General features: G+C 56.2%; 1 protein-coding gene across 5 annotated transcripts; it reads left to right on the plus strand.

Moving 5' to 3' along the window:
- Positions 1 to 183: 183 nt before the first annotated feature.
- Positions 184 to 27,890, plus strand: KIF7 (kinesin family member 7). 5 transcript variants are annotated; one of them, XM_045452368.1, is made up of 19 exons: positions 184 to 773; positions 2,350 to 2,701; positions 4,360 to 4,560; positions 4,946 to 5,339; positions 5,564 to 6,110; positions 6,628 to 6,741; positions 7,259 to 7,486; positions 8,247 to 8,395; positions 8,740 to 8,855; positions 9,032 to 9,184; positions 10,856 to 11,058; positions 22,943 to 23,140; positions 23,436 to 23,561; positions 23,719 to 23,892; positions 24,699 to 24,914; positions 25,609 to 25,815; positions 26,519 to 26,717; positions 26,823 to 26,969; positions 27,108 to 27,890. In XM_045452368.1, the coding sequence occupies exons 2-19, from the start codon at positions 2,374 to 2,376 to the stop codon at positions 27,449 to 27,451; spliced, it is 4,044 nt and encodes a 1,347-aa protein (XP_045308324.1). In that variant the 5' UTR covers positions 184 to 773; positions 2,350 to 2,373; the 3' UTR covers positions 27,452 to 27,890. The 5 variants fall into 5 exon arrangements, with proteins under 5 accessions (XP_045308324.1, XP_045308327.1, XP_045308328.1 ...); XM_045452371.1 differs by having other exon boundaries at positions 559 to 773; positions 9,035 to 9,184; positions 23,716 to 23,892; XM_045452372.1 differs by having other exon boundaries at positions 560 to 773; positions 5,564 to 6,095; positions 23,716 to 23,892.
- Positions 27,891 to 27,910: the final 20 nt, after the last annotated feature.

Consider the following 27,910-nt stretch of genomic DNA (forward strand, 5'->3'; position numbering starts at 1 on the left):
GGCCCGTTCACACAGGGTGGAGTGGGCCCCCAGCCCAATCTCCAGAATCTCATGGGGGAGGGGGATGGATCCTTCTCCGCTTTAGAGAAGGGGCCGTGAAATCAGGGATAAAAGCGGGGCGGAGGCTTCCCGAGGATGGGGAAGGGAGAGATTTGCTGAGCTTTCAGGGGGCGTCGGCAGTGCTGGGATCGAGGGGTAGCCATGGCGGGAGGAGAGCGGTCTGCACCGGAACGAATCAATTAATGAACAAATAGTAGCTTATCTTTAGTCCACTGTTACTCAGAATCGAGAGTTGGAAAATCCACTCTCCCCTCGCGGAGCGAAAAAGTCTCCTGGTTAGTTTTCGTCTTCTCACCTGTTGCAACTTGGATTGTAAGATTTAGGTGCCCCGCTCCAGGAGCAGGCGGGCTTCTCCCGCTCGGAGAATCAGGCCCGCCTTGGTGGTCGCCGCGACCGCAGAATTCGGCAAGTCTGCGCTGGAATCAGAGCGCGGCTCCGGCAACCCGATTGGCCGCCCCACACCCCTGCCGCGCCCTCGGACAAGGCCCCGCCCAATCCCCGCCCCTCCAGCCCTGACCCCGCCCTGTCTGCGGGCCGACTCCACGGCGCCGCCCGGCTCGCGCCTCCGCCCCCGAGCTCCCAGGCGGGCGGAGCTGCGGGCGAGGGGCGGGATGTTTTGGGGGGCGGGGGTCCCGATGACGGCATCGGAGCGCGCCGCGCGGAGGCTCGGAGTCTGACTGCACCCCTGGGGGACTGTGCTCCCACCCGAGCAGGTGGGTTTGGGCCCGGGAGGGGTGGAGGTCGAGGAGGGGGGCGGGGGAGGCGCGCGCTCGCCCCCTCCCTGCGCAGGCCTGGGCCGGGTGGCAGCGGGAGCCGGCACTTGGGGAGCAGTGGACCGAGCACGAGGAGCCCCGATCCTTGCATACCAGCCTCCTGGAGGCCCCTCCTTGAGCGGGCGGAAGCGCCCCCTTCCCTAAATCGGGGGCCTGAGGCCAGCATCCCGGGCCTGGCCGGCAGGGGCGAGCGCCGACGCTGGGAGAGTCGGGCCCGCATGTGTAATCACTTTTCCAAACTCCGGGAGCTCCTGTCGCGTGCCCGCCTCCTCCCGCGCCAGACCGCACCCGTGGAGTTGTCCCGGAGCCTTGGGTGCGCGCAGTTCTGTGTCCCGAGCGCTGGAAGAGCTCAGGGTGCGGGGCGAGCCGAGGCGCCCACTGTATTGCGCGATAGTTACCGCTGTGTCCCCAGGGCCGGGCACCCAGCAAGGGACTGGAGGATTGAGTGAGGGAAGGGACGAACCGTTACGTGTGCTCAGAGAAGTTCAGTAGTGACAAACCAAGTGCTGCGGGCCCGTGGGTAGGAGGCGGTGTGGACCGTGATAAGAAGAGAACGGGGACGGGGAGAGTTTTTTGGATGCAGTTTCATCATCACTGTTGGGCAGCTACTAAGCGTCCGACCTTGTGCTGGGCGGTGGAGATCCAGCAGGAAGGGAGACGCAGGGTCCCTGCCTCCCAGCTCCCTCTGCTACAGAGTGGCCAGTGGCGGGTGGGAGCGTCACCGGGCGTCGTGTGTGCGCCGCGGTGCGGACACGGAGCAGAGGCGCTTCCCTGGCTCCCTGAGGGAGAGGGGGCCAGTCCAAGACCAGAGAAATGAGGAGCCTTGGGCAACGCGGGGTGGGGTGCAGGAGGGGAGCAGACAAGGTAGGCAGGGCTGTTAAAGTTTGGATGGCAGTGGGGAGCCTCTCTTGGGAGAGTGTCAGCAGGAGGGTAACATGATTGCATTTGCAGTTTTGAAAGATGCTCCTGGTTGCTGCGTTGGAGACAGAACAGTGAGGAAGCTGGTCACAGCCATCCTGTGGAGATGTCAGTGGCCGGAGCGGGGCTTTGGCAATAAGATGGGGAGAAGCAGATGCACTTGAGAGATATTTAGGAGATGGAATTGGCAGGTTTGGTGGTAGGAGTTTGGTCTCGAAGGATCTGGCTTTTTTGAAGAAGGCGGGGCAGGGGGGTGTGAGGTGACAAGGGCGGAGGTGATGGAGACGCCGGTGGGTATTAGGGAAAGGGGCTCCCTGATGTGGTGGTGGTGGAGCGTGCGTGTTCTAGGAGATGGGGTCACCGGGGAGGGGTGCGGCTGGAACACGGAAGCCCTTGGGAGTCAAGTGGAGGAGTTGGGGGGCTTCTTTTGCCAGTGACGGGAACCACGCAGTGTTACCGTGTAGGAGCACACGTGGCCCTCGCAGTATTCGGACACCAGGCACCCTCCCTTCCATGTCCCCAGGGTCGGGAGCCCCGGGATCTGGCTCCGGGTCACCTGCAGGTGCTGATGGCCAGGGGCCTCTTCCTCTCTCTACAGGACCGGGAGCTGCCCTCCCCCAGCATGGGGCTGGAGGCCCAGAGGCTGCCGGGGGCCGAGGAGGCCCCGGTGAGGGTGGCCTTGAGGGTCCGGCCGCTGCTGCCCAAGGAGCTGCTGCACGGGCACCAGAGCTGCCTGAGGGTGGAGCCGGGGCACAGCCGCGTCACCCTTGGTCGAGACCGCCACTTTGGCTTCCACGTGGTGCTGGATGAGGACACGGGGCAGGAGGCCGTGTACCAGGCCTGCGTGCAGCCCCTCCTCGAGGCTTTCTTTGAGGGCTTCAACGCCACGGTCTTTGCCTACGGTCAGACGGGCTCCGGGAAGACGTACACCATGGGGGAGGCCAGTGTGGGTGAGTGGCCCAGCGGGAGGCCCCGCGCCCTTGCGGAGTCTCCCCAACTTCTGCCCCTGCGTTCCTGCTGCCACACCCCCGTCGAAGGCGAGCCGGGTTCCCAATCTGACCTGCGGCCCCGGGTGGGAGCGGCCGTGTCGGGAGGCTGACCAGGACGGGAAGGAAGAGTCCTTGACGTGGGGAGCCTTTTGCACCTCCAGAGATGGGGTCACACTGTGGCTCCGGGGACCTCAGGGGGAGGAAGGGCGAGGCAAGTCGGCTGGTCTCTGGAGGTCGTCAGGATGGCTGACACGGCTCAGGGACCCGGGTTCTAGTCAGAGTAGTGGGAGGGGGGATTGTTCTAGAAGAGCCGAGTTTGGCTGCCGCCTGGCAAGGGGGCCGGCAGTTCAGTGAGGCCCTGGAACGTTCGTTTGGGAGGGATGCTTTGGGCCAGTTGAAGGAACTGCCCCACGTTAAGTAGCACAAACGTTCTCTCTCTTAGGTTACAAACGCATACAGGTGTGCCATACAAAATTAGGAAAATACAAACACGAGCATTTGGTACTTTCCAGAAATCACTCGCCCTGATACCATTCCAATTTCTCTGAGAAAATTATTTTACCTTTTAAAAAATGGGTTATATTGTACTTGTTCTTTTATATCCTGTTTTTTTCTTACAATATATCATACACATGTCTCTAGATCATTAAATATTCAAGCTGGGGCGCCTGGGTGGCTCAGTCAGTTAAGCGGCCGACTTCGGCTCAGGTCACGATCTCGTGGTCCGTGAGTTCGAGCCCCGCGTCGGGCTCTGTGCTGACAGCTCAGAGCCTGGAGCCTGTTTCAGATTCTGTGTCTCCTCTCTCTGACCTTCCCCTGTTCATGCTCTGTCTCTCCCTGTCTGAAAAATAAATAAAAACGTTAAAAAAATTTAAAAAAAAAATATTCAAGCTGATTAAAAAAAATTTAATGTTTATTTTTGAGAGCGAGCGACAGAGTGTGAGCTGGGGAGGGGCAGAGAGAGAGGGAGACATAGAATACAGAGCAGGCTCCAGGCTCCGAGCTGGCAGCACAGAGCCCGACGTGGGGCTCGAACCCACAAGAGATCATGACCTGAGCTGAAGTCGGACACTCAACCGACTGAGCCACGCAGGCGCCCCTCCAAGCTGATTTTTTAATGGTGGCTTGGCATTCCATTGTGTATATAAGTTAACTTATTTAACCAGATCCCTATTGGATCTTAGGATGGACTCTTAGGATGTTTGCATTCTTTTGAAGTTATGAAGAGTGCTGTTCTGAACACCCTCTTATTACTTCCTTGGGATAAATTTAGGAGGTCCTTTAGCTAACTGAGCGTAGACTATAGTAATGAGCTCCCTGACCCGGGGAGTAATCAAGCCAAGGGTATCTGATGATCTAGCAGAGATGTGGTGGAGGGGATGCTTATTACTTCATGAAAGGGGTTGGCCGAACCTTGAGAGGTTGCTTCCAACTCTGAAGTTCCATAATTCTGCCTGGCCTTCCTGGAGCGTGGTCTGGCTCAGGCTACCCAGCCATCCTAGCCTCCGCTGCTACGCTCATGCTGGAGCCCTGCCCTCCAGCTGCTGGCTGGGGCCCTGGGGCCTTGAGCCATGTCCGCCAAAGGCATGGTGGCAGGAGGCTCTGCCGTGTCTCCCCAGCCTCCCTTCACGAGGACGAGCAGGGCATCATCCCACGGGCCATGGCTGAAGCCTTCAAGCTTATCGATGAAAATGACCTGCTTGACTGTCTGGTGCACGTGTCCTACCTGGAAGTGTATAAGGAGGAGTTCCGAGATCTGCTGGAGGTGGGCACCGCCAGCCGTGACATCCAGCTGCGGGAAGATGACCGTGGAAATGTTGGTGAGGAGCTCCTGGGGCCTCCACTGGCTGGGAGTGGGACATGTGGCTTGATGCGGCTTCACCTGCTGAGGGGTGGCTCACCTGTCTGGGAGGGCTACCTCCTAACTGGGAAACCCGAGCCCTGGAACGTTTTGCCTTCCTTTCTCCCGTCTCCCCTGAGTTCAGTATATACTTCTGTACCCAGAGTGCAAGGTGGGCACGGGCAAGCGGGAGCCCCTGGGGCCCGAGCCAGGATGGGCAGGACCCTCCCCACCCCTGCCTGTCAGGCATGGGGAAGGAGCATCTGAGTCGGGAAGAGCTGGAAAGGGCTAGCCCTGCTCTGCCTGCCGTCCTGGCCAGTCCCGGGCTGCCCCTGCGCTGGGCTCACAGCCTTGCGTGTCCTCAGTGCTGTGTGGCGTCAAGGAGGTGGACGTGGAGGGCCTGGACGAGGTGCTGAGCCTCCTGGAGATGGGCAACGCGGCGCGGCACACGGGCGCCACACACCTCAACCGCCTGTCCAGCCGCTCACACACCGTCTTCACGGTGACCCTGGAGCAGCGGGGGCGCGCCCCCAGCCGCCTGCCGCGACCCCCTGCGGGCCAGCTGCTGGTCTCCAAGTTCCACTTCGTGGACCTGGCGGGCTCGGAGCGGGTGCTCAAGACGGGCAGCACGGGCGAGCGGCTCAAGGAGAGCATCCAGATCAACAGCAGCCTCCTGGCGCTGGGCAACGTCATCAGCGCCCTGGGCGACCCCCAGCGCCGCGGCAGCCACATCCCCTACCGGGACTCCAAGATCACCCGGTGAGGGCCCTGCGGCCTACGGCCCACGGGAGCAGGGGCCCCTCTCCGGCCGCTGGGGGTCAGGCGGCGGCGGGAGGCGAGGCGAGGAGGGGATGGGGCCCCTCTGGCTTTCCGGCCGCGCCGCCCACCGGTCCGAGGCCCCCCGGGCGGCGAATCAGGGTCCCGGGGCCGGACGCGTCCTGGCGCTCCGGCGCCCCTGACGCGCCCCCACCCGGCGTCCTCAGGATCCTCAAAGACTCGCTAGGCGGGAACGCCAAGACGGTGATGATCGCCTGCGTCAGCCCCTCCTCCTCCGACTTCGACGAGACCCTCAACACCCTCAACTACGCCAGCCGCGCCCAGAACATCCGCAACCGCGCCACGGTCAACTGGCGGGCCGAGGCCGAGCGCGCGCCCGAGGAGGCGGCGGCCGGCGCGCGCGCCCCCCCGCGCCACCGCTCGGAGACGCGCATCATCCACCGCGGACGGCGCGCCCCCGGCCCCGCCGCCGTCCCCGCCGCCGCCGCCGCCGCGGCCGCCGCCCGCCTGGGCGCCGAGTGCGCGCGCTACCGGGCCCGCACCGACGCCGCCTACAGCCTCCTGCGCGAGCTGCAGGCCGAGCCGGGGCTGCCCGGCGCCGCCGCCCGCAAGGTGCGCGACTGGCTGTGCGCCGTCGAGGGGGAGCGCAGCGCCCTGAGCTCCGCCTCCGGGCCCGACAGCGGCATCGAGAGCGCCTCCGCCGAGGAGCAGGCCACGCAGGGGCCCGGCGGGCCGAAGGTGGCCAAGGGCCAGGTGTGGCCCCGGGGAGGGAGGGAGCGGGGAAGGGAGCCGTCTTCATACGGCCAGCGGCGCCCCTGCCCCTTGTCCATCAGCGCAGCGCATTCCGGATTCAGAGGCGATTCTGATGACCTTGACCACGTCCTTTACCCTCCCGAGTCTCAGGGTCTCTGTCTGTGAAACAGGGATAACGTGGGTATCTACCTCCTAGGCTTGTTGTAAGGGCCGAAGGTGTACCAAGTGCCCAGCGCAGCACGCTAGTGGAGCCTCAGTGGGTTCCCAATAATAGTGATGCCGTTATTATTGTTAATAAAAGTATGATTCATAATCCAAGAGATGGCCCAAATAGCTTGCAGAGGGGACCACAGGCTGGGTGGGCTCTGGAGCCCCATTGCAGGCAGGGCTTGCAACAGAGTAGCAAGCTGGACTAGGGGAACCCCTGGCAGGGCAGAGAGAGGGCCGGGGTGTCCCAGAGACAGGCAGGCTTGTCCGCCGGCTCCTGCCCCTGAAGCCTCTCTCCTTAACCCCATAGGAAGATGGGGCACTGCAGTTGCTCGCCCTGCAGAGCCAGGTGGCCCGGCTGGAGGAGGAGAACCGAGACTTTCTGGCGGCCCTGGAGGACGCCATGGAGCAGTACAAACTGCAGGTGGGGGCAGGCTTCCTCAAGATGAAATCGAGCTGAGCTTCCGGGGACAAGGGGGAGTTAGCCAGGGCGGGCTTCTGGCAGGGTGGGAAGAGATGGAGGGGGCACAACTGAGCAACAGCGTGGAGGTGAGGAAGAGAATGGTTCGGGTGGTTGTGCCTGATGGCCATGACCCTGGATGAGAGGTGGGACTGGAGGGGCAGTCGGACGGGTCCTGTCGTCCCAAGGCAACTGGGTCAGCATTGCTCCCGGCGCCCTCTGGCGGCAGTGACTGGCATGAACGTGGAGGACTGACCTGGAGCTAGCAGGGTGGGGTGAGAGCTTGACCCTGAACAACTGGCGTGCATGTGTGCGTGTGTGTGTTTGGGCAACAAGTGGTCAGAGGTATCTGGCCCTCCTCAGTTTTAGCCGAGAGAGGGTGGGGTGGCCCCTTTCTTCAGTTTCCCGCACTTCTGCCTGCCAGCATCCTGGCACCCTCCCCGTCCGCACCCCCCATCAGCACCCGGAACATGTCTTCCAGAGCGACCGGCTTCGGGAGCAGCAGCAGGAAATGGCGGAGCTTCGGCTGCGGCTAGAGCTGGTGCGGCCTGGCTGGGGGGCCCCAGGGCTCCTACAGGGCCTGTCTGCCGGCTCCTTTGCGCCCCGGCCTCACACAGCCCCCCTCGGCGGTGCCCACAGCCACATGCTGGGCATGGTGCCCCCCGTCTGCCTTCCTGGAGATGAAGTTGGCCCTGAGAACTGGGGAGAGGTGAGGAGGCCGCGAGGCTGGGTGTCTTGCATTGGACAGGCTCGGGCAGGGGAAGGGCGGTGCTGCCGAATGTATCCAGCCTTTCCCGGGACCAGCTGTGAGATACCCCTTTCCAGTGCTCCTAGAGAAAGGGCCAAAACTTGGGGGACTCCGTAGGGCCGCTCAGAAGGGTCTGGTACCACTGGGCATCCCTGGGCTGGCTGGAGATTTTTGAAGTGAGGAGGTTACAGAGGGAGTTGGGCTTCAGGCGCTGGATGGAAAGCTTGCACACCTCCAGAGATGGGGGGCTTATCACCTCTGAGGCCACCCCTTCTGTCTTTGCAAGTATACTTTTCCATGAGCCCTAATCTCCCTGAGCCCGGCCTTCTAGTCACTTGGGACCTTTTGGACAAAGGCTGTCCTGCATCTTCCTGAAAGTTCTGGGTCATCTCAGCTGTAAAAGCCCAAGGCATTGCGGGGAGGGAGGGTGTGGGTTTGACCGGAGTCTGTGATACATCCACCACTCTGGCAGGGCATTGCTGGTGAGCTGTATACAAAGGTAGGGCAAACTGTCACCCGTGGAGTCCCAGGTGCTATGGGTGCCACAGGGGAGGGGGCGCTGGGGGGTTGGGAGGAAGCTCCTACCCTCACTTGGGATTGGCAGGGCTGTGAGGAGGGCGGACAGGGCCAGGCATAGGCACGAGCAAAGATCAGTGATGGAAAATGGCTGATGGACGGTGCCCTGGGCGCTTTCTGTCCTGAAACCCTGGCACTCCCCTAGCAGGTGACAAATGGCAGAGAGCCTGGGGCCCAGCTGCTGGCAGAGGCAGACAGCCAGGGGAGCGGCTCTTCAGCTGCCTCGGAGGAGGAGGAGCAGGAGGAGGGGCAGGAGGAGGGGCAGCCGCCCCTGCAGCCCCCGCACCTGCGCAGGTGAGTGGGACCAGCTGCCCACCTGACCCAAAGCACCTCGGGAGCCAGGCTGGGCTGGAGGAGGACCCCACTGTGGTCTCAGGGAGCCCTCACCTCCGTTGCCCCGTCCGGTGGGGAGAGCAGATGGGGACTGTGGGCTTGGAACCGGTGGGGTGAGTACGCCACAGGGTGGGCCCCGGGCCTCCTGGTTCTCAGCCTTCACGGCGGCCTTCGGTGCCCCCAACAGCCCAGCCCCCTGGCCTCAGTTCTGCCAGACCGACGCCCCGAGGCTCCATTGACCCTGAGAGGACAGAAGACCACAGTGGCCTCTCTTCCTTCCTCTGAGTCCTGCTTCTGTCTTCCAGGAACGGGATCAACAAGTGGAGCCAGAGGGTGGGGGCCCGCCCGGGAAGTCCCTGTGCCGGGAAGGGCCCAGAGCTTCACCCCGAAGAACCGGGTGCAGCCATCCCGGGGCCCAGAGGTGAGCTGGGCCTGGTGCAGAGAGGGCTCTGACCCTCCCCTCCGTGATCCTGGACTGGCTGTCCCAGACGGTCCACACGCCATGCCTCGCCGCCCCTGCGCGGGGCGTGTCTCTCCCCTCCCCCACCTGCCCCACTGATCGTTGGGGTGGTGGCCTTGACGGCGGGCTTGTTACAGTAGCCGGTGGGAGCAAGGCCCTGGCGCGGCCCCGCCGGACCCCAGCTGCCACGGCCTCTGAGCGGCGGCTGGCTCAAGCCCAACAGAAGATCCGGGAGCTGGCCATCAACATCCGCATGAAGGAGGAGCTCATTGGCGAGCTGGTCCGCACAGGTGAGGCAGTGGGCCTTCGGGCGGGCCTCCCGCCTGAGGGTGGTTAGGAGCGGGGACCAGGTGGCTTAGTGTGGTAGCCGACTCAGCCTCTTGGGGCTGTGTGACCTTGAGCAAGTAGAATAGCCCCTCTGTGGCTCTGTTTCCTTCTCTCTAAAGTGGGGCTAGTAATTGTACCTGCTTTTTGGGCCGTTGAAGGGACTTCCTTCAGCTGAAGCGCTAAGACCGGTTCTCAGAAAGCAATACCTATTCGTGGTAGCGGTGGTTGTATTTGTCAGTTGCCTGCCGTGTTAGGCACCTTGCTGGGCACGGGATCCCCTACTCTTAGGGTGCAAACAATGGCCCCAAGTCATGCTACGTCCGCCACTGGTGACACATGTAAAGAAGCAGCTGAGCCTTTTTATTTGAAGGGTTGTGTATTTATTACAAAATGCATTATGAAGGGACACCTGGGTGGCTCAGTCAGTTGAGCATCCGACTTCAGCTCAGGTCACGATCTCACGGTTCGTGGGTTCGAGCCCCACGTCGGGCTCTGTGCTGACAGCTCGGAGCCTGGAGCCTGCTTCGGATTCTGTGTCTGTCTGTCTGTCTGTCTCTCAAAAATGAATAAACATTTACAAAATGCATCATGAAGAATTTCAAACACAAGAGGAGGAAGGCTGGCACAGCAGGTCCCCGTGTGCCCGTCACCGGATTTAGCATCACGAGGTTCTCCCATACATCCCTTTCCTTTGTCTCTTTTGTCTTCGCTGAGGTGTTTTGAAGCAAATCCCAGGCATCTTGTCATCTCACCCCCACACCGTTCAGTTTGCCTCTTTTTGGACACTTTAACCGACGTGCCATGAGCACGTCTAACGAAGCTCCACGTCCCCCCCACGCCCAGAGCACAAGCCTGTTCCCTCAGGTCTTTGGCAGAGTCCGTGGACAGCTGATTTGCTGGCACCCAGCTCCACACATGTCCCACACCGTGCTCGTGAGGCCTCTAAAGCGTCCCTTCTCCTGTCTCCTCACAGTCCTGTAGACTGTCCCAAACCCCTCGTGTTCAGGACTTGCCCATTGGCTTCCTTGTGGTGTTATTTAACTCGTCCCTCTGCTCGCCAGATTTCCCGCCCATGGACGTCAGTTCCGGAGGCTTAATTACATGCAGGCCCAACCTGTGTATTTGTTAGTAGGTGTCAGGTGAAAATAAAGCCAATTTAGGGGTGGCCTGGGAGGCTCAGTCGATGAAGCTTCCGACTCTTGACTTCGGCTCAGATCGTGATCTCACGTCTCGTGAGTTTGAGTCCCGAGTCAGGCTCTGTGCTGCAGCGTGGAGCCTGCTTGGGATTCTCTGTCTCCCCCTCTCTCTGCCCCTCCCCTGCGTACATGCACGTGCATTCTCTCTTTCTCTCTCTCTCTCACAAAAACAAACATTTAAAAAAAATAAAGCCAGTTTAACCCCTAATTTCTGTGGGTCATTGCTATGGATGAGGCTAATTTTAATTGAAAAAGTAAGTGGCTTAAAGGAAAATGTAGTGAGTAACTCACGGTACCAGTGGTACAGAGGCTTGGCAAAAGCCCCACAGGTGACCATGGCTGACAGAGGTCTGGAACCCCTCCCAGGGGAGCCGAGCGATGGTCCCCTTGGGGCAGAGGCGCTGCCTGTGCTGACGAGGCCCCCGCTCTTTCTTCCAGGCAAGGCGGCCCAGGCCCTGAACCGGCAGCACAGCCAGCACATCCGGGAGCTGGAGCAGGAGGCGGAGCAGGTGCGGGCGGAGCTGAGCGAAAGCCAGAGGCAGCTGCGGGAGCTCGAGGGCAGGGAGCCCCAGGACGCCGGCGAGCGGTCCCGGCTCCAGGAGTTCCGCAAGAGGGTCGCTGTCGCCCAGAGCCAGGTGCAGGTCAGTGTGGGGATCCCGGGGCGGTGGCTGGGGGGGCCTGGGATCCAGCCACGTGGGCCCCGGGGCCAGGTTCGCCGGCACCCGTGGGCGCTCAGGCCCTCGTGGCCCAGCCCCTGGCTGGCTTGGGGAACGGCCTCCGACTCCCAGGGTGAGGTCGGTGTTACACAGAAGTCAGCAGCGCTGAGCGGGGGGGGGGGGGGGGTCTCAGCTGTAAACACAGCAGAGGCAGGGAGGCCGGTGCTGCCTGCAGCCCAGTGAGGGGGGAAGGGTAGGCATCGAAAGCAAGCTACCCCTTCCTCATGCAGCCCCCCCCCCCCAGCTCCCCGGCCACTTCTCTCTCCGTCCCGTCTTCTCTGTCTACCCCTTGGGCCGTCAGTCTGTCTGACTCGAACATCTGTCTGTCACGCTGTGGGTTGGTAACCCCCTCCGGAGCTTCCCGGGTGTAACCTGAAATGGGTCCCTGTGTGCAGAGGGCAGGGAGAGACCAAAGAAAGAGGCAGCCACCCCAGGTAGAAAGGTTTCCTAAGCAAGGGAGCTTGCATACCAGTCTTGTCTTGGCGGCAGCAAGGTGAGTGGATCCCCGCACCCGCGCACCACATCTTAAAAGTTTGTGAGGCTCCCTGAACTGCGTTCAGTCGTGTGTACATGCAGCGTTCTCAGCGCCACATCACTCTCTCAAGGTCGTGTCCTTAGAGCCGCCTCGGGGAGTGGGAAAGGCGAGCAGAGCCCACGTTCCAAGGACAGGGGAGGGCGTGAGGAGCCTCTGATCACCTGGGTCCACCCAGCTCATGGGTCAACTAGATTCAACAAGGATCACACGTTAGCCGAACACACAACATTGTGTTTGGATAATGGTACAGGGGCCTCCTTGTAGGACAGTAATGTCCAAGGCCATTCTGTTTTGGAGGATAGCTGTTCTCATCAGAGACGTTTCAGTGTTGAGGACAGGCTTCTTTGGCTGTCATTGAAGCTTGCTAGGTGAATTTAGTAAGGGCTTCTATGTGTGCTATACTGTCCTCCAGCCCAGTGGAGGGAACCAAGATGGCGGCCAAACGATCGTACTGTTGGAAAACAGTGTCCGCCTGGCCTTGAGGAGAGGGAAGTTCGCAGCTTTAGGATATTGACCTGGTTGTGGGTACCATACATGTTGGCTGGGGGAGGCAGCACTGCCAGGCGTGAAGAGATGGACTGGGGGATGTGCCCAACCAGGACTCGCACCTTCTTCCCTCTCCCAGTGGCACATTTACCATTCTGCGTCTAGTGCATTTCACCAGGTTGGGCTTGTAGCAGGACAACAGGATCCCAGTGGAGACCGAGGAGTTCCCTCGAAGTAACTCACCCATCCAGATGGGACACCCCAGGCAGGTTCTGGTAGACCATCCCTTTCAACGTTTATTTTATTTTTGGGACAGAGAGAGACAGAGCATGAACGGAGGAGGGGCAGAGAGAGAGGGAGACACAGAATCGGAAACAGGCTCCAGGCTCTGAGCCATCAGCCCAGAGCCCGACGCGGGGCTCAAACTCACGGACCGCGAGATCGTGACCTGGCTGAAGTCGGACGCTTAACCGACTGCGCCACCCAGGTGCCCCTAGACCATCCCTTTCCCAGGCGTGGTGGGGCTTGGTGTTCTCAGCAGCATGGCACATGGCTCCATGGTGAGAGTCGAGACAGTGGCTGTTTCCCATGACTTCCATACCTTGACAGGATTGGGTGCCTTGGCAAGAGGCCCCAGTCTGGCATATGGGGCACGGGCCCTACTGGTTGATCACTCAACTGTATGAAAGCCTGGGGGAGTACTTTAGTCCACCCAGCCAGAGTGGTTTTATCTGTTACTACTGTAGTCTGCTGGGTTGTTTTGTTTTGTTTTGTTTTTTTGAAGTATAGTTGACATGTTACATTAGTTTCAGGTGCACAACATAGTGATGCACCAAGTGTGTACTTACGGTGTGCTAACGGCAAGTGTAGCTACCATTGGTCACCACACAACGTTGTTCCAATCCCATTGACTTTATCCCCTATGCTGTGTCTTGCCCCATGAGTTATTCATTCCATAACTGGAAGCCTGTACCTCCCACTCGCCTTCACCCGTGCCGCCTCCCCCTCCCCTCTGGCCACCGTGAGTTTGTCCTCTGTATTTATGGGTCTGTTTGTGTTACCTGTTCTCTATATTCCACGTATAAGCAAAATCATACAGTATTTGCGTTTCTCATATTTCACTTAGCATGAAACCCTCCAGGTCCATCCATGTTGTTGCAGATGGCGAGATCTCATCCCTTTTTTATGGCTGAGTAATATTCCATTGTACATATATGCCACATCTTTAGCCCTTCATCTATCGATGGACTCTTGGGTTGCTTCCATATCTTGGCTATTGTAAATTATGCTGTAGTAAACATAAGGTGCTTATATCCTTTCAAACTAGTGTTTTCATTTTCTTTGGGTAAATGCCTAGTAGTGTGATTACTGGATCATATGGTAATTCTATTTTTAATTTTTTGAGGAACCTCCATACTGTTTTCCACAGTGGCTGCACCAATTAGCATTCCCACCATCAGTGCATGAGGGTTCCTTCCCCCCCTCCCCCCCATCCTCACCAACACTTGTTATTTCTTGTCTTTTTACATCTAGCCATTCTGACAGGTGTGAGGTGATACCTCATTGTGGTTTTGATTTGTATTTCCCTGATGATCAGTCATGTTGAGCGTCTTTTCGTGTGTCTGTTGACCGTCTGCCTGTTTTCTTTGGAGAAATGTTTGTTCATGTCTTCTGCCCATTTTTGATGGGAGTATTTTTTTTGGTGTTGAGTTGGGTAAGTTCTTCATATACTTTGGATGCTAACTCTTTATTGTAAATGTCATTTGCAAATATCTTCTCCCATTCCATAGGTTTTAGTTTTGTTTACTGTTTGTTTTGCACAAGCTTTTTATTTTTATGAAATCCCAATAGTTTATTTTTGCTTGTTTTCCTTGCCTCAGGAGATCTATCTAGAAAGAAGTTGATGTCAGAGATGTTACTGCCTGTGTGCTCTTCTAGGACTTTTATGGTTTCAGCTCTCACATTTAGGTCCTTAATCCATTTTGAGTTTATTTTTGTGGATGGTGTAAGAAAGTGGTCCAGGTTCATTCTTTTGCATGTGGCGGTCCAGTTTTCCCAGCACCATTTGTTGAAGAAACTCTGTTTTCCCCATTGTATATTCTTGCCTCCTTTGTTAAACATTGACCACGTAAGTGTGGATTCATTTCTGAACTTTCTATTCTGTTTTATTGATCTATGTGTCTATTTTTGTACCAGTACCATACTGTGTGATACCCACAGCTTTGTTTTTCATTTTCAAGATTGCTTTGGCTATTTGGGGTCTTTCATGGTTCCATACGAATTTTAGGATTGTTTGTTCTAGCTCTGTGAAAAATTCAATTGGTATTTTGGTAGGGATTACATTAAATCTGTAGATTGCTTTGGGTAGTATAGACATTTTTATAATATTTGTTCTTCCAATCAGTGAGCGTGGAATGTCTTTGCATTGGTTTGTGTTATCTTCACTTTCTTTCGTCAGTGATTTATAGTTTTCAGAGTATAGGTCTTTCTCCTCTTTGAATAAGTTTATTCCTACATATTTTATTATTATTTGGTGCAATTGTAAATGAAAGGGTTTTCTTAATTTCTCTTTCTGCTGTTTCATCATTAGTGTATAGAAATGCAACAGATTTTTGTATAATTTTGTATCCTGTGACCTTACTGATTTATCAGTTCTAGTAGTGTTTTGGTGGAATTTTTAGGGTTTTCTATATATAGTATCATCTGCATATAGGAGTTTTACTTTTTCCTTACCAACTTGGGTGCCTTTTATTTCTGGTCTGCTCGCAGTGGCTAGGATTTCTAGTACTATGTGGAATAAAAGTGATGAGGGTGGACATACTTTCCTTATTACTGACCATAGGGGAAAAGCTCTCAGTTTTTCATCATTAAGCATGATGTTAGCTGTGGGTTTTTCATATATGGCCTTTATTATGATGAGGTATGTTCTCTCTAAACCTACTTTGTAGAGGATTTTTATCATAAATAGATGTTGTACTTTGTCCAATGCTTTTTCTGCATCTATTGAAACGATCGTATGGTTGTTTTCTCTTATTGATGTAATGTGTCACATTGATTTGTGACTGTTGAACCACCCCCCTTGAACCTCAGGAGTAAATCCTACCTCATCATGGTGAATAATTTTTTAAATATATTGTTGGGTTTGGTTTGCTAGTACTTTGTTGAGGATTTTTCTATCTATGTTCATCAGAGATATTGGCATGTAGTTCTTTTTGGTCATGTCTTTGACTCCTTTTGGTATCAGGGTAATGCTGGCCTCAGAACGGATTTGGAGGCTTTCCTTCCTCTATTTTTTGGAATAGTTTGAGAACAATAGGTATCACTCGTCTTTAAATGTTTGGTAGAATTCTCCTGTGAAGCCATCTGATCCTGGACTTTTGTTTGCTGGGAGTTTTTTTGTTTTTTTTGTTTTTTTGGGTTTTTTTAATTACCAATTCAATTCCATTGCTGGTAATCAGTCTGTTCAAATTTTATTTCTTGGTGATTAGTTTTGGTAGGTTATGTGTCTAGAAATTTATCCGTTTCTTCTAGGTTGTTCAATTTACTGGTGTATCATGTTTCTTAATATTCTCTTTACCATCCTCTGTATAATTTCTGTGGTGTCATTTGTTATTTTTCTTCTTTCATTTCTGATTTTGAATCCCTCCCCTGCTTTCTTTTTGATAGGTTTGGCTAAAGGTTTATCAATTTTGTCAATCTTTTTGAGGAACCAGCTCCTGGTTTCATTGATCTGTTCTATTTTTTTTAGTCTCTGTTTTATTTCTGCTCTAATCTTTATTATTTCCTTCCTTCTGCTGGTTTTGGATTTTGTCTGTTCTCTTTCTTGCTCCTTTAGGTATAAGGTTAGATTGTTGATGTGAGATTTTTTTCTTTTTGAGGTAGGCCTGTGTTGCCATAAACTTCCCTCTTAGAACAGCTTTTGTGGCATCCCAAAGGTTTTGGGCCATTGTGTTTTCATTTTCATTTGTCCCCATATATGTTGTTGATTTCTTGGTTGGCTCATTCATTGTTTAGTAGCATATTTAACCTCCATGTATTTGTGTTCTTTCCAGATTTTTTCTTGTGGTTGATTTTTAGTTATGGTCAGAAAAGTTGTATGGTAGGACTTTGATCTTTTGGAATTTGTTGAGACTGGTTCTGTGGCCTAATGTGTGATCTGTTCTGGAGAATGTTCCATGTGCACTTGAAAAGACTGTGTATTCTGTTTTAGGATGAAATGTTTTGAATATATCTGTTAAGTCCATCTGGTCCAGTGTGTCATTCAAAGCCACTGTTTCCTTGTTGATTTTCTGTTCAGATGATCTGTCCATGAATGTAAGTGGGGTGTTAAAGTCCCCTATTATTATTGTATTACTATTAATTAATTACTTTTTGTTTGTTATTAACTGCTTTATGTGTTGGGTGCTTCCCTGTTGGGTGCATAAATATTTACGATTGTTCTATCTTGTGGGATTGTTCCCTTAATGACTACATAATGTCCTTCCTTGTTCTTGTTACAATCTTTGTTTTAAAGTCTATATTGTCTGATAGAATAGATTACTACCCCAGCTTTCTTTTCACATCCATTTACATAATAGATGTTTCTCCATCCCCTCACTTTTTTATTAAGTTAATTTATTTATTTTGAGAGAGCGAGCGAGAGCAAGCATGATCAGGGGAGGGGCAGAGAGGGAGAGAGAGAGAATCCCAAGCAGGCTTTGCGATGACAGATTGGATCCCAATGTGAGGCTCAAACCCATGAACCATAAGACCATGACCTGAACCGAAACTAAGGGTTGGACACTCAAGTGACTGAGCCACCCAGGCATCCCACCATCCCCTCACTTTCAATATGCAGGTGTCTTTAGGTCTGAAATATGTCTCTTTTAGGCAGTATATAGTGGGTCTTGTTTCTTTAATCCATGTCACACTGTGTCTTTTTTTTTTTTTTTTAATGTTTTCTTATTTTTGAGAGAGAGGAAGGGAGAGCAGCAGAGAGAGAGAGGGGGGAACAAAAGGTTCCGAAGCGGGCTCTGCACTGACAGCAGAGAGCCCGATGTGGGGCTTGAACTCATGAACCATGAGATTATGACCTCAGCTGAAGTCGAGTACTTAACCAACTGAACCATCCAGGTGCCCCGATACTGTGTCTTTTGATTGGAGCATTTAGTCCATTTACATTCAAAGGAATTTTTGATAGGTATGTATTTATTGCCATTTTATTGTTTTTTATAGTTTCTCTCAGTTTCTTTATTCTTTTGCTCTTTTCTTCCCAGTTTGCTGGCTTTCTTTAGTGATATACTTGAATTCGTTCCTCTTTATTTTTTGCATATCTATTCCTGGTATTTGATTTGTGGTTACTGTTAGGTTTGTATCTAACATCTTCTACAAATAGCAGTCTATATTAAGTTGATGGTCCGTTAAGTTGGAACCCATTCTTTACTCCTCTCGCCACCACATTGTAGGATTTACGATGTCATACTTTACAACCTTTTACTTTGTGAGTCCCCTGACTGATTTTTAAAGATATACGTATTTTTACTTCTTTCATGCTTCCTACTTTTCTTACTCTTACTTATGATCTTTTCTTTCCACTGAAAGAGTCCCATTTAACATTTCTTGCAGAGCTGGTTTAGTGGTTGTGAACTCCTTTAGCTTTTGTTTGGGAAATTCTTTCTTCTCTCCTCCTATTCTGAATGGTGGTGTTACGGGGTAGATTATTCTTGGCTGCAGACTTTTCCTTTCAGTGCCGTGAATGCCATTCCCTTCTGGCCTGCAAAGTTTCTGCTGAAAAATCAGCTGATGGTCTCATGGGGTTTCTCTTGTATGTAACTGTTTTCTCTTGATGCTTTTAAAATCCTCCATCACTACTTTTTGCCATTTTAATTACTCAGTGTCTTGGCGTGGGCCTTCTTGAGTTGATTTTATGGGGCGATTTCTGTGCCTCTAGATCTGGATATCTGTTTTCTTCCCCAGCTTCAGGAAGTTTTCAGGTATCATGTCTTGAAATAAATTTTCTGCCCTTTCTCTCTTTTCTTTCTGGGATCCTTATAATGCAAATGTTATTACACTTGATGGAGTCACTGAGTTCCCTAAATCTGTTTTCATTTTGCATGATTTTTTTCTCTCACCTGCTTAGCTTGATTACTTTCCATTACTCTGTCCTCATCCATTCTTCTGCTTCTTCTAGTCTGCTATTTATTCCCCCTAGTGTCTTTTTAATTTCATTTATTGTGTTCTTCATTTCTGGTTGGTTCTCTCTTTATGTTTTCTGTCTCTTTGTTCAGGGTCTCACTGATGTCCTCCACTCTTTTCTCAAGTCCAGTGAGTATCTTTATGACTGTTACTTTAAATCCTCTCTCAGGCATATTACTTATTTCTGTTTTGTTTCGGCCTCTTGCTGTGATTTTGTCCTGTCCTTCCATCTGGGACATATCCCTCTGTCTCCTCATTTTGTCTAACTCTGGGTCGGGTTTTGTGTGTTAGGAAAGTCAGCTACATCCTCTGCTCTTGAAAGTGTGGCCTCATGAGGAAGAGGTCCTGTAGTGCAGTGTCCCCTGTTCACCAGAACCTTGTGCTTCACAAATATCTCACATGTGCATCGTGGGCACCTGACTGTTGTGGCCGCTTTTGCCATCCGTCCGGTGGTCTGCAGGGGCTCTCTTTGTCTGCTGTGGGCAGAGTTTGGTCCCTGTGCCGTTAGTGGGCCAGTCTGGGGCCACGCCGGGCTTGAGTTGAGTCAGATCAGGGATTTGCCAGAGCCGTGGAAGCACCGAACTGCAGGGCCCTTTCCCTGTGTTTTCCCGAGAAGCTTTTGTGGATGCGCACGGCCTCCAGCAAGACCAGCTGTCTGCCCCCAGCCCACTGCTGGCGCCGCAGTCAGACTAGTGTGGTTGTCTTCCCCTCTCTCTGGGGCAGGAGTCACTTTGGAGTCGTGCCGGCCTCTGTGGGGGCTGCTTCCACACTGCCAGGCTGTGGCCTGGGTTGGATGGGCTCTAGCCCAGAGCATATTAGAGCGGACGGGTCTGCAACGTGCACAGGGGCAGGGTGTCCAGTTTTAGCGAGGTTTGTGAGCTGTCCTCTTGTGAGAGGGGACCTCCTGCTACTATGTCCAGGACCCGCCACGGGGGCGGAGGAGGTGGATCTGTAAAGTGCGGGGTGGGTGGTGTCTGCAAGGTTTGCGCCCGCCTTCTGGGGGAGGAGTCCTGTCTTGCTGAGACCGAGGCAGGTCTGGCTGCAGGGGCAGATCTGCTGGAGCACCGTGGGATGAGGCTCATTGTAAGTTAGACAGTGAGCCCCACGAGGGGCTGTGTGTTGATGCTGGGGGGGGGGGGGGGGGCAGAGCGTGGAAATGGCACCTGCCAAGTCCTGTGTTCCTGGAGGAGTCCCTCAGTGATGTCTGTCCCTCCAGATTAGTAAATGACTCTCCCTCCATATGCCCTGGGCATTTTTCAAACTCCTGCTTCTGTCTGTATCTCCATGCCTGTGTGTTGTGCTGTCTCTTTTTTTTTTTTTTTTTTTAGTTTTTTTTTTTTTCAACGTTTATTTATTTCTGGGACAGAGAGAGACAGAGCATGAACGGGGGAGGGTCAGAGAGAGAGGGAGACACAAAATCGGAAACAGGCTCCAGGCTCTGAGCCATCAGCCCAGAGCCCGACGCGGGGCTCGAACTCACGGACCGCGAGATCGTGACCTGGCTGAAGTCGGACGCTTAACCGACTGCGCCACCCAGGCGCCCCTGTGCTGTCTCTTTAAGGGTGGGACTCCACTTCCTGTGGCCCTTGGGTTTTCCCAGACCTGAGCCCGCTGAGTTTTAAAGTTCTAATTTTTTTTAATTTTTTTATTTATTTATTTTTTTTTGAGAGAGAGAGAGAGAGAGAGAGTGCGTGAAGCAGGGAGGGGCAGAGGGGAGAGAGAGGGAATCTTAAGCAGGCTCCATGCTTAGCACAGAGCCTTACACAGGACTCGGTCTCATGACTGAGATCACGACCTGAGCCGAAATCAGGAGTTGGATGCTTAACTGACTGAGCCACCCCGGCACTCCTTAAGTTCCATGCTTTAAGTCCCGCTACTTTTAAGAACTCTCAAAATTTGGCCCCTCTGGTTTTCAAAGCCAAATGTTAGGGTGATTGATCTTCCCCGGGCAGGCTCCCTGGTGTGAGGGTCTGTTTCTGTCCCTTCTCCGCTTCCTTGGTGTCCCCCTTTCCCATGGACGGTCCTGTGGTCCATCTAGCTCCCACCGTGTCTCCGCCCTTCCCACCCTCTTCCACGGGTGTCTTCTCTTCATTTAGTTTGGTTTGTTCTGCCTGTCTTCTGGTTGTTTTCTGGGTTGTTTGCTCCCATGTGTTTTCTAGTTGCATCCATGAGATGAGGTGAGCTTAGCGGTCTCCTACAACTCTCTCGGCTTTCATTTCAGTGCTCCAGCCATGGACCATCCCGCTCACATGGCTGGAGCTTTTATTGATATTCGTGATCTTTCAGAGGCTGTGGACTGGATTTTGGACAAGGGAACTCCTCCAGCAGTCTGCATTTTATCGTGTTTTATTTTAATTTTTTAAATGTTTATTTTTGAGAGAGCGTGCGCCAGCAGGGAGGGGCAGAGAGAGAGGGAGGCAGAGAAACTAAAGCAGGCTGCGTGCAGTCAGTGCAAAGCCTGACACAGGGCTCAAACTCCTGAACCGTGAGCTCATCACCTGAGTTGAAGTCAGATGCTCAACCGACTGAGCCACCCAGGTGCCCCAGCAGTCTGTATTTTAAAAGGTCCCCCCCCCCCCACCCCACTTTGCCTTTTTCAGTCTCTGTGGGCAATGCTTTGGTCATGTCCTGGGGTGTTTATATTTCAAAGACTAAGATTTACTAAGAATTGCTAAGATTTACAAATTCAAGGGACAAAGCATGCAAGTTTTCTTCAAGGAGTTTGGGGTAATTGCTATTTAAATTTTTCCTTTGTGGGGCGCTGGGTGGCTCAGTTGGTTGAGTGTCTGACTCTTGAACTCGATTCAGGTCATGATTTCCCGGTTCATGGATTGCGCCCTGCGTCGGGCTCTGCGCTGACAGCGTGGAGCCTGCCTGGGATTCTCTCCCTCTCTTTCCGCCCCTCCCCAGCTCACACGCTCATGCTCTCTCAAAATAAATAAACTTAAAAAAAATAAAAAGTAAAGGAAATTTTTCCTTTGTGTCAGGGTCAGAAGACATGGGGCATCTTGTCTGTTTCCTCCTCAGTTACCTCCTCATCCTCCTCGCCTTCTCAGAGACTCCAGCTCTTAGCATCTGAATCAGGCTTTGTCACAAGCACCCAGATGTCAGTCAGAGGCATCTTGTGCCCTCATAGCTTTATAAGGTCTTTACCCCGCACTCCAGCCCAGCGGGCAGCAGAATAGCCTTACCTCTTCCTTCTTTGCCCCGGCGTGCCGTGCAGTTTCCCAAACCAGCCCCTAAATCAGCGTTTTAAGGATGCCCCCGTGCTCATGCGGCCATCCGTGAGCGTCTGACATAGGGGCCACTTCTCCCCACCCAGGTCTCTGGCCGGCTCCGGGTTTCGCCTGCTGCCATTTTCTGTGGCAATCTGCTCGCGAGCTTCCCGGATGTCACTTTAAACCGGTCCCCGCATGCAGAGGGCGGGAGAGCGATGAAAGAGGCAGCCACTTCCCGTGGGGAAGTCGCAGATTTAATCAGCAAAGGGAACTTATTTACGAGGCTCGTCTTGGGCGGCAGCAGGATGAGTGGATCCCCGGGCCCACCTGCTGTATCTTAGAAGTTCATGAAAAGATCTACGCGGGTTCAGTCCTGTACACGCAGCGTTCTCAGCACCTTGTCACCCTCTCGAGGCCGTGTCCTTGGAGCTGCCTCTGGGAGCAGGAAAGCCAAGTGTGGCCCACATTCCAAGGACAGGGAAGGGGGGTGAGGAGCCTCTGATCGCCCGGGTCCAGCTCATGGGTCAATGGGAGATCACATCCTTTTGCTGACCTTCCCCAACACGTTTTATCAGTGGATGTGACTGTCCGTTTATCCAACTATCCATTCGTCTTTCTATGGCCTTTTATTGACCCGTGTATTATCTGTTTTGTCGTTAAGATTGATTTCTTTATTAGAGAAAGTGTGAGTGGGGCAGGGTCAGAGAGAGAGGGAGAGAGAATCCCAAGCAGGCTCCGGGCTGTCAGCGCAGAGCCCAGCGCCAGGGTTCCATCTCACGAACTGTTGAGATCATGACCTGAATTGAAGTCAGACGCTTAACTGACTGAGCCACCCAGGCGCCCCCACCCTGTTTTTCACCCTTGTATGATCCCATCCATCTGTCCACCCACCCTTCCATCCACCAAACTTTATAGCTGTCTGTCCATCCGTCTTCCCTCCCTCCCTTCCCCCCCCCTCCCTTCCCGCCTCCCTTCCTCAGCTCAGCTGTCCAAGAGACAGTTCAGTAGAATGGTCAAGAGCACGGGCTCTGGAGCCTGACTGCTTGGGTTTGAATCCCAGCCCTGCCATTTAGTAGCCTTGTGCCCTCGGTCAAGTTTCCTGAGCTCTCTGTGCCTCAGTTTCCTAGTCTGCGAAGTAGGGATAATGATAATCCTATTTTTTCCATAGGATTGTTAGGATCATTTGATACCCACAGAGCACGTGATGTGTGCCTCGTACAGAGAAAATGTCCCGGTAGCCACCATCTTTTGCTGTCATTAGTCCATTACCCACTGGCCTGTTTGCCCTTCCGTCCATCCCTCTCTCCGTCCATCGTCCTTCGGTCCTGCCCACCCTGGTTGAATGTCGGGGGTGGTGCCATCTCGTGGTGGCCCAGCCGAGGCTGTGTCGGTCCAGGTGCTGAAGGAAAAGAAGCAGGCGACCGAGCGGCTGGCGTCGCTGTCGGCCCAGAGCGAGAAGCGGCTGCAGGAGCTCGAGAGGCACGTGCAGCTCATGCGGCAGCAGCAGGGGCAGCTGCAGAGGCGGCTTCGCGAGGAGACGGAGCAGAAGCGGCGCCTGGAGACCGAGATGAACAAGCGGCAGCACCGTGTCAAGGTCGGGTCGGGTCGGGGGCGCCTGGGGTCCCCGGGACTCGCGGCCGCGGGACCTCCCGAGCTGGCGGCTCGGCCTCCCTGAGTTTGTCCCCGCCCCTGAGAATGAGGAGAGCCGGAGGGCACGCGAGGCGGGCAGGACTCAGGAGGTGAGCCGTGCCCGTGGCCGGCGGCCCGCAGGAGCCCAGTCCCAGGGAGACGTGGGGGGCGGGGCCATCTCCGGAGGGGCTCTGGGGAGACGCGGTGCCCCCGCCCCCCTGGGACCCTGCCCCTGAGCTGCTCGCCGGGCGCGTCCCCAGGAGCTGGAACGGCGGCACGAGCAGCAGCAAAAGATCCTGAAGATCAAGACGGAAGAGATCGCGGCGTTCCAGAGGAAGCGGCGCAGCGGCAGCAACGGCTCTGTGGTCAGCCTGGAGCAGCAGCAGGTGGGCCGGGCCGGCGTCCCCGGAGCCCCCGGTCGGCTGCCTCGGTCCCCCTGGGGCGCGGCGGAGGGGGGCACACCCTTCTCCCCCACTGACCCCGGGCGGTGGCCCGTGGGGCCAGGGGTAAGAGCTGAGTTCCCTCCCCCACCCCCGTCAGAAGATCGAGGAGCAGAAGAAGTGGCTGGACCAGGAGATGGAAAAGGTCCTGCAGCAGCGGCGGGCACTGGAGGAGCTGGGGGAGGAGCTCCACAAGCGGGAGGCCATCCTGGCCAAGAAGGAGGCCCTGATGCAGGAGAAGACGGGGCTGGAGAGCAAGCGCCTGCGGTCCAGTCAGGTGAGGCCCCGCCAGCGGGGTTTGTGCTGGGTGAGGTCCTGCCAGGTGAGATGCCGGCAGGTGGCCCCCTCCCATGGAGGTCCCTCCGGTGACAACCCTGCCAGGGGAGGCTCCTCCGGGTGATGCCCCTGCCCGGCAAGTTCCAGCCACGTGAGGCTCCGTCCCCTTCATTTCGCCCTCTGCACTTGCTGGGGGCCGTGCAGGCCAACAAGGAACAGCAGGTGTGGAAAGGGGGATGACCAAGGAGACGCAGGCCTCACAGGCGCTGGAGGCCGACGGACCTGGGCAGACGGCGGCCTCCCCGCTAGGCAGTACTCTGTCCCCCCTGCGTCACTGCTTCCTTTTGAGTAAGGAGCTTCTGAGCCAGTGCCCTCTTCGGCCGGTGGAATCACAGTGGTGCCAGGACGGTGGGAAAGGGGGGATGCCAGGCCCAGAGCCCAGAGCCCGGGCCCAGAGCAGGTGCTCGGACTCAGTGCCCGCGGGGGTCCAGAGTGCTCTGAAGTCCAGCAGGGTTCAGGGCACTGCTGGATTGTCCGGTGCTGCCCCCTTTCTGCCAGGAGTGCCTTTTCCCATGCTTGCTGGGATCCTTCAGGGCCGTCTCCGGGGGTCCCTCCTCCGAGGCTCTGGTCCCACCGGCCCCACTGGCCGAGCCGCCGCAGAGTCGAGAGCCGGGTCCTCCCGGATTGTAGGGCTCTTGAGGGAAAGGCCCGCAGCCTCCGTAGCATCATCCCGTGGCTGGGCCGCTTCTGTGACCTCTGCGAGGCTGGGGCCGCCCCCTCCCTGACCCCCAGTGGCGCCGCCCCCAGGCCCTCAGCGAGGACATCGTGCGAGTGTCCAGCAGGCTGGAGCACCTGGAGAAGGAGCTGTCGGAGAAGAGCGGGCAGCTGCGGCAGGGCAGCGCCCAGAGCCAGCAGCGGCTCCGCGGGGAGATCGACGCCCTGCGCCAGGAGAAGGACTCGCTGCTGAAGCAGCGCCTGGACATCGACGGCAAGCTGAGGAGGGGCAGCCTGCTGTCGCCCGAGGTGAGCCCCGCGGCCCGGACCTCCGCAGCCTGCCTGGCCTCGGCCCGGCCCAGAGCCGGGCCCTGCTGCTCCCCGACACGCTTTCCCTGCGAGTGAGACCCAGGGCGTGGGGTGGCCGCATCGGGCGTGCTGGCCTGGCCCTTCCTCCCGCTGCGGCCCCCGCAGCAGGGACGCACGGACTTGGCCCTCGCGGTTCCTGCCCGGCTGGACCCTGGGTGCGCTCTGTGTCCTGAGCCGTGTCAGCCCGCGTGTCCGCGCCTCGGCTCCCTGTGTGGGAATGAGCGGTGGCAGCACGTCCCTGCGCCTCGTGGCCAGTCCCTGAGCAGCAGAGAGAGATGACTTGCAATAAACTCACCCCGGTGGCCCCTCTGGTGCCCGTAGCAGACCCGCCGTATCTTCTGTTTGGCGTAGGGCACTCTGTGCTTCTGTAGATCACGCGCCAGGTGATATACCAGAGAGCAGCCCGTCAGCAGAGCCTGGCCTCCCCCGGGGTCGGGGCTGTGAAGGAAGCTTCCTGTCCCTGCCATACCAGTCAGGGACACTTTGGATGTGCTGTGAGCTCAGGATGAGGCGACAGAGCGTCTCCCTCGTGGCCGGGTGCTGGTGCCGTCTGCCCAGGGCCGTCATCCGGGGAGTGGGTGTGCGTGGTGTGGGCACCCGGGCCTCCCCTTCCACGCCCGCCCGTGTCCCGCAGGAGGAGCGGACGCTGTTCCAGCTGGACGAGGCCATCGAGGCCCTGGATGCTGCCATCGAATACAAGAATGAGGCCATCACGTGCCGCCAGCGGGTGCTGCGGGCCTCGGCCTCCTTGCTGTCCCAGTGTGAGATGAACCTCATGGCCAAGCTCAGCTACCTCTCGTCCTCGGAGACCAGAGCCCTGCTCTGCAAGTATTTTGACAAGGTGGGTCACCGGCTCCCTGGCCCTCCGCCACCTCCGTCTGGTACTTGTGTGGGGGAGGGGTCTGCGGGCAGCTCCAGACAGGGGTCTGTTTCCTCCCAGATGCGGGGACAGAATCAGGGCTGCCTCAGACTCTCCTCCTTAAACCCTAACTTTCTTAGTGAAACGAAGACCCGGTCTCCGCTCCCCCCACTTGCCAGCCTCCTGGCCCCTTCAGTGCACCCAGATCAGTGGTTCTCAGCAGGGATGGTTTTCCCCCAGGGGACATCTGGCCGAGTCTGGAGATGCTTCCGGTCCTCACAGCCATGAGGGTAGAGACCAGGGATGCTGCTAACCCTACAGCAGGCAGGACAGGTCCCCACAACCACAGACTCCCTGCCTGAAATGTCAGTAGTGCGGAGCTTGAGAAGCTGGGCCTCAGCAAGGCTCTGCCCGCGGGCTTAGGAGCCTGGGCCTCGGAAGGAGCTTGAGGCAGGGGTAGGAAGTAAGCTTCCTCTTGACAGCTGACTCTTGTCATCTGGAAATCCCTGCCTAGAACACTGTTGAGAAGGTGTGGGAGGCCAGGTCTTGGCTCAGCGGGACACCCTGGTGATTCCTTAGAGACGTCCGCCCGTGGGGGGTAGTAGCTACAAGTTTGCCGAGTACCTGCCGCCCCGGTCGGGGATGATCCGCGCTGGGGGCTGAGCCCGGCTGGGTCTTGGGACAGGTCGTGACGCTCCGAGAGGAGCAGCACCAGCAGCAGATCGCCTTCTCCGAGCTGGAGATGCAGCTGGAGGAGCAGCAGAGGCTGGTCTACTGGCTGGAGGTGGCCCTGGAGCGCCAGCGCCTGGAGATGGACCGCCAGCTGACCCTGCAGCAGAAGGAGCACGAGCAGAACATGCAGCTTCTCCTCCAGCAGAGCCGAGGTGAGGCCCCTCTCCCCGCCCTCGGCCCCTCCCCGCCTTCCCCGGCCCCTCCCCTCCTTCCTCCTCCGCCCCTCCCGGCCTTCCTCCGTGTCCCCTCCCGTCTAGATCACCTCGGCGAGGGGCTAGCGGACAGCAGGAGGCAGTATGAGACCAGGATCCAAGCGCTGGAGAAGGAGCTGGGCCGCCACCTGTGGATGAACCAGGAGCTGAAACAGAAGCTCAGTAGCCTGAGTGCGGCTGGCCAGAGCAGGGGTGAGGCTCACCTGACCCGGTTTGGGCCGACCTCCGGGAAGGCTTGGGAACCCCTCTAACCTCCGCTCTTCCGCGGGCATCTCCCACAGAGGAGCCGAGGCCTCCGTTTCTGACGAGTGTCGTTGGTCTCGGTGACAGGTGGGGAGAAGAGGGCCCTGTGCCTGGAGAGCAGACCGGCTCCCGGAAACGAAGAGGAGCTGCGCCCCGTGCCCGAGCTTCTCTGGCAGCAGTCCCTCGCTGAGGGGGGCCCCCGTGCCCGGGACGAGGTGCGGGACTTGGTCCGGGCCCCGCTGCCGCTGACGTGGAAGCGCTCCAGCCTGTGCGGTGAGGAGCAGGGCGGCGCCGAGGAGCCCCTGGGGGGGCGGGCGCCCCCCGTGGGTGAGGCGGGCCTGCCCTGGAACCCCGGGCCCCTGCCCAAGCCCCGGCGGGACCCGCGCCGGGCCAGCTCAGGCATGATCGACGTCAGGAGAAACCCGCTGTAGGCTGTGCGCAGAGCCCGCCTTGCAGGGAGGCTGAGCCCGGGCACGGTCAACCCCGTTCGCTTGGTGAAAGACGGCCTTTAGCTCTCCCTCCGAATCCGGGTCCTGATCTTGACACAGCAGGGATCAGCGAACCTGGGCCACCAGCCCCAGTGGATCAGACTCCTATTTTTTCGTCTGTAAATTCCTGCCCCTCATTTCTTTGAGCTCCGGTACCGGATTGCCATCTTTTGGCTTGAGAGTTCCCAAAAGGCAATTCTGGTCCCAGACCTGCGTGCGGGTGCCCCCAGTGCTGGGGTTCAGCCGGTGCTGGACACACAACAGTGAGTGGCAACCGGGTTGTGTTCTAAATGGTCTTATGTATATGGTGGGAAGTGGGAAGCTTGGCATAGTTTTAGACTTTTGTAAAACCATTTTATAATAAATGAGACTCTGAAGGGAAGAATGTGAGTTTTTACTTGG

The sequence above is a fragment of the Leopardus geoffroyi genome, chromosome B3, assembly GCF_018350155.1.
Source record: "Leopardus geoffroyi isolate Oge1 chromosome B3, O.geoffroyi_Oge1_pat1.0, whole genome shotgun sequence".
NCBI classification, from domain to species: domain Eukaryota; kingdom Metazoa; phylum Chordata; class Mammalia; order Carnivora; family Felidae; genus Leopardus; species Leopardus geoffroyi.

What these genes read in the sequence shown, in the direction of transcription:
- KIF7 (XM_045452367.1), top strand. Translation starts at nt 2,374, where the DNA reads ATGGGGCTGGAGGCCCAGAGGCTGCCGGGGGCCGAGGAGGCCCCGGTG. An exon ending in AGCGGCAGCACCGTGTCAAG is followed by an intron (nt 23,141 to 23,435) that starts GTCGGGTCGGGT and finishes GCGCGTCCCCAG; the next exon opens with GAGCTGGAACGGCGGCACGA. An exon ending in GCAGCCTGCTGTCGCCCGAG is followed by an intron (nt 24,915 to 25,608) that starts GTGAGCCCCGCG and finishes CGTGTCCCGCAG; the next exon opens with GAGGAGCGGACGCTGTTCCA.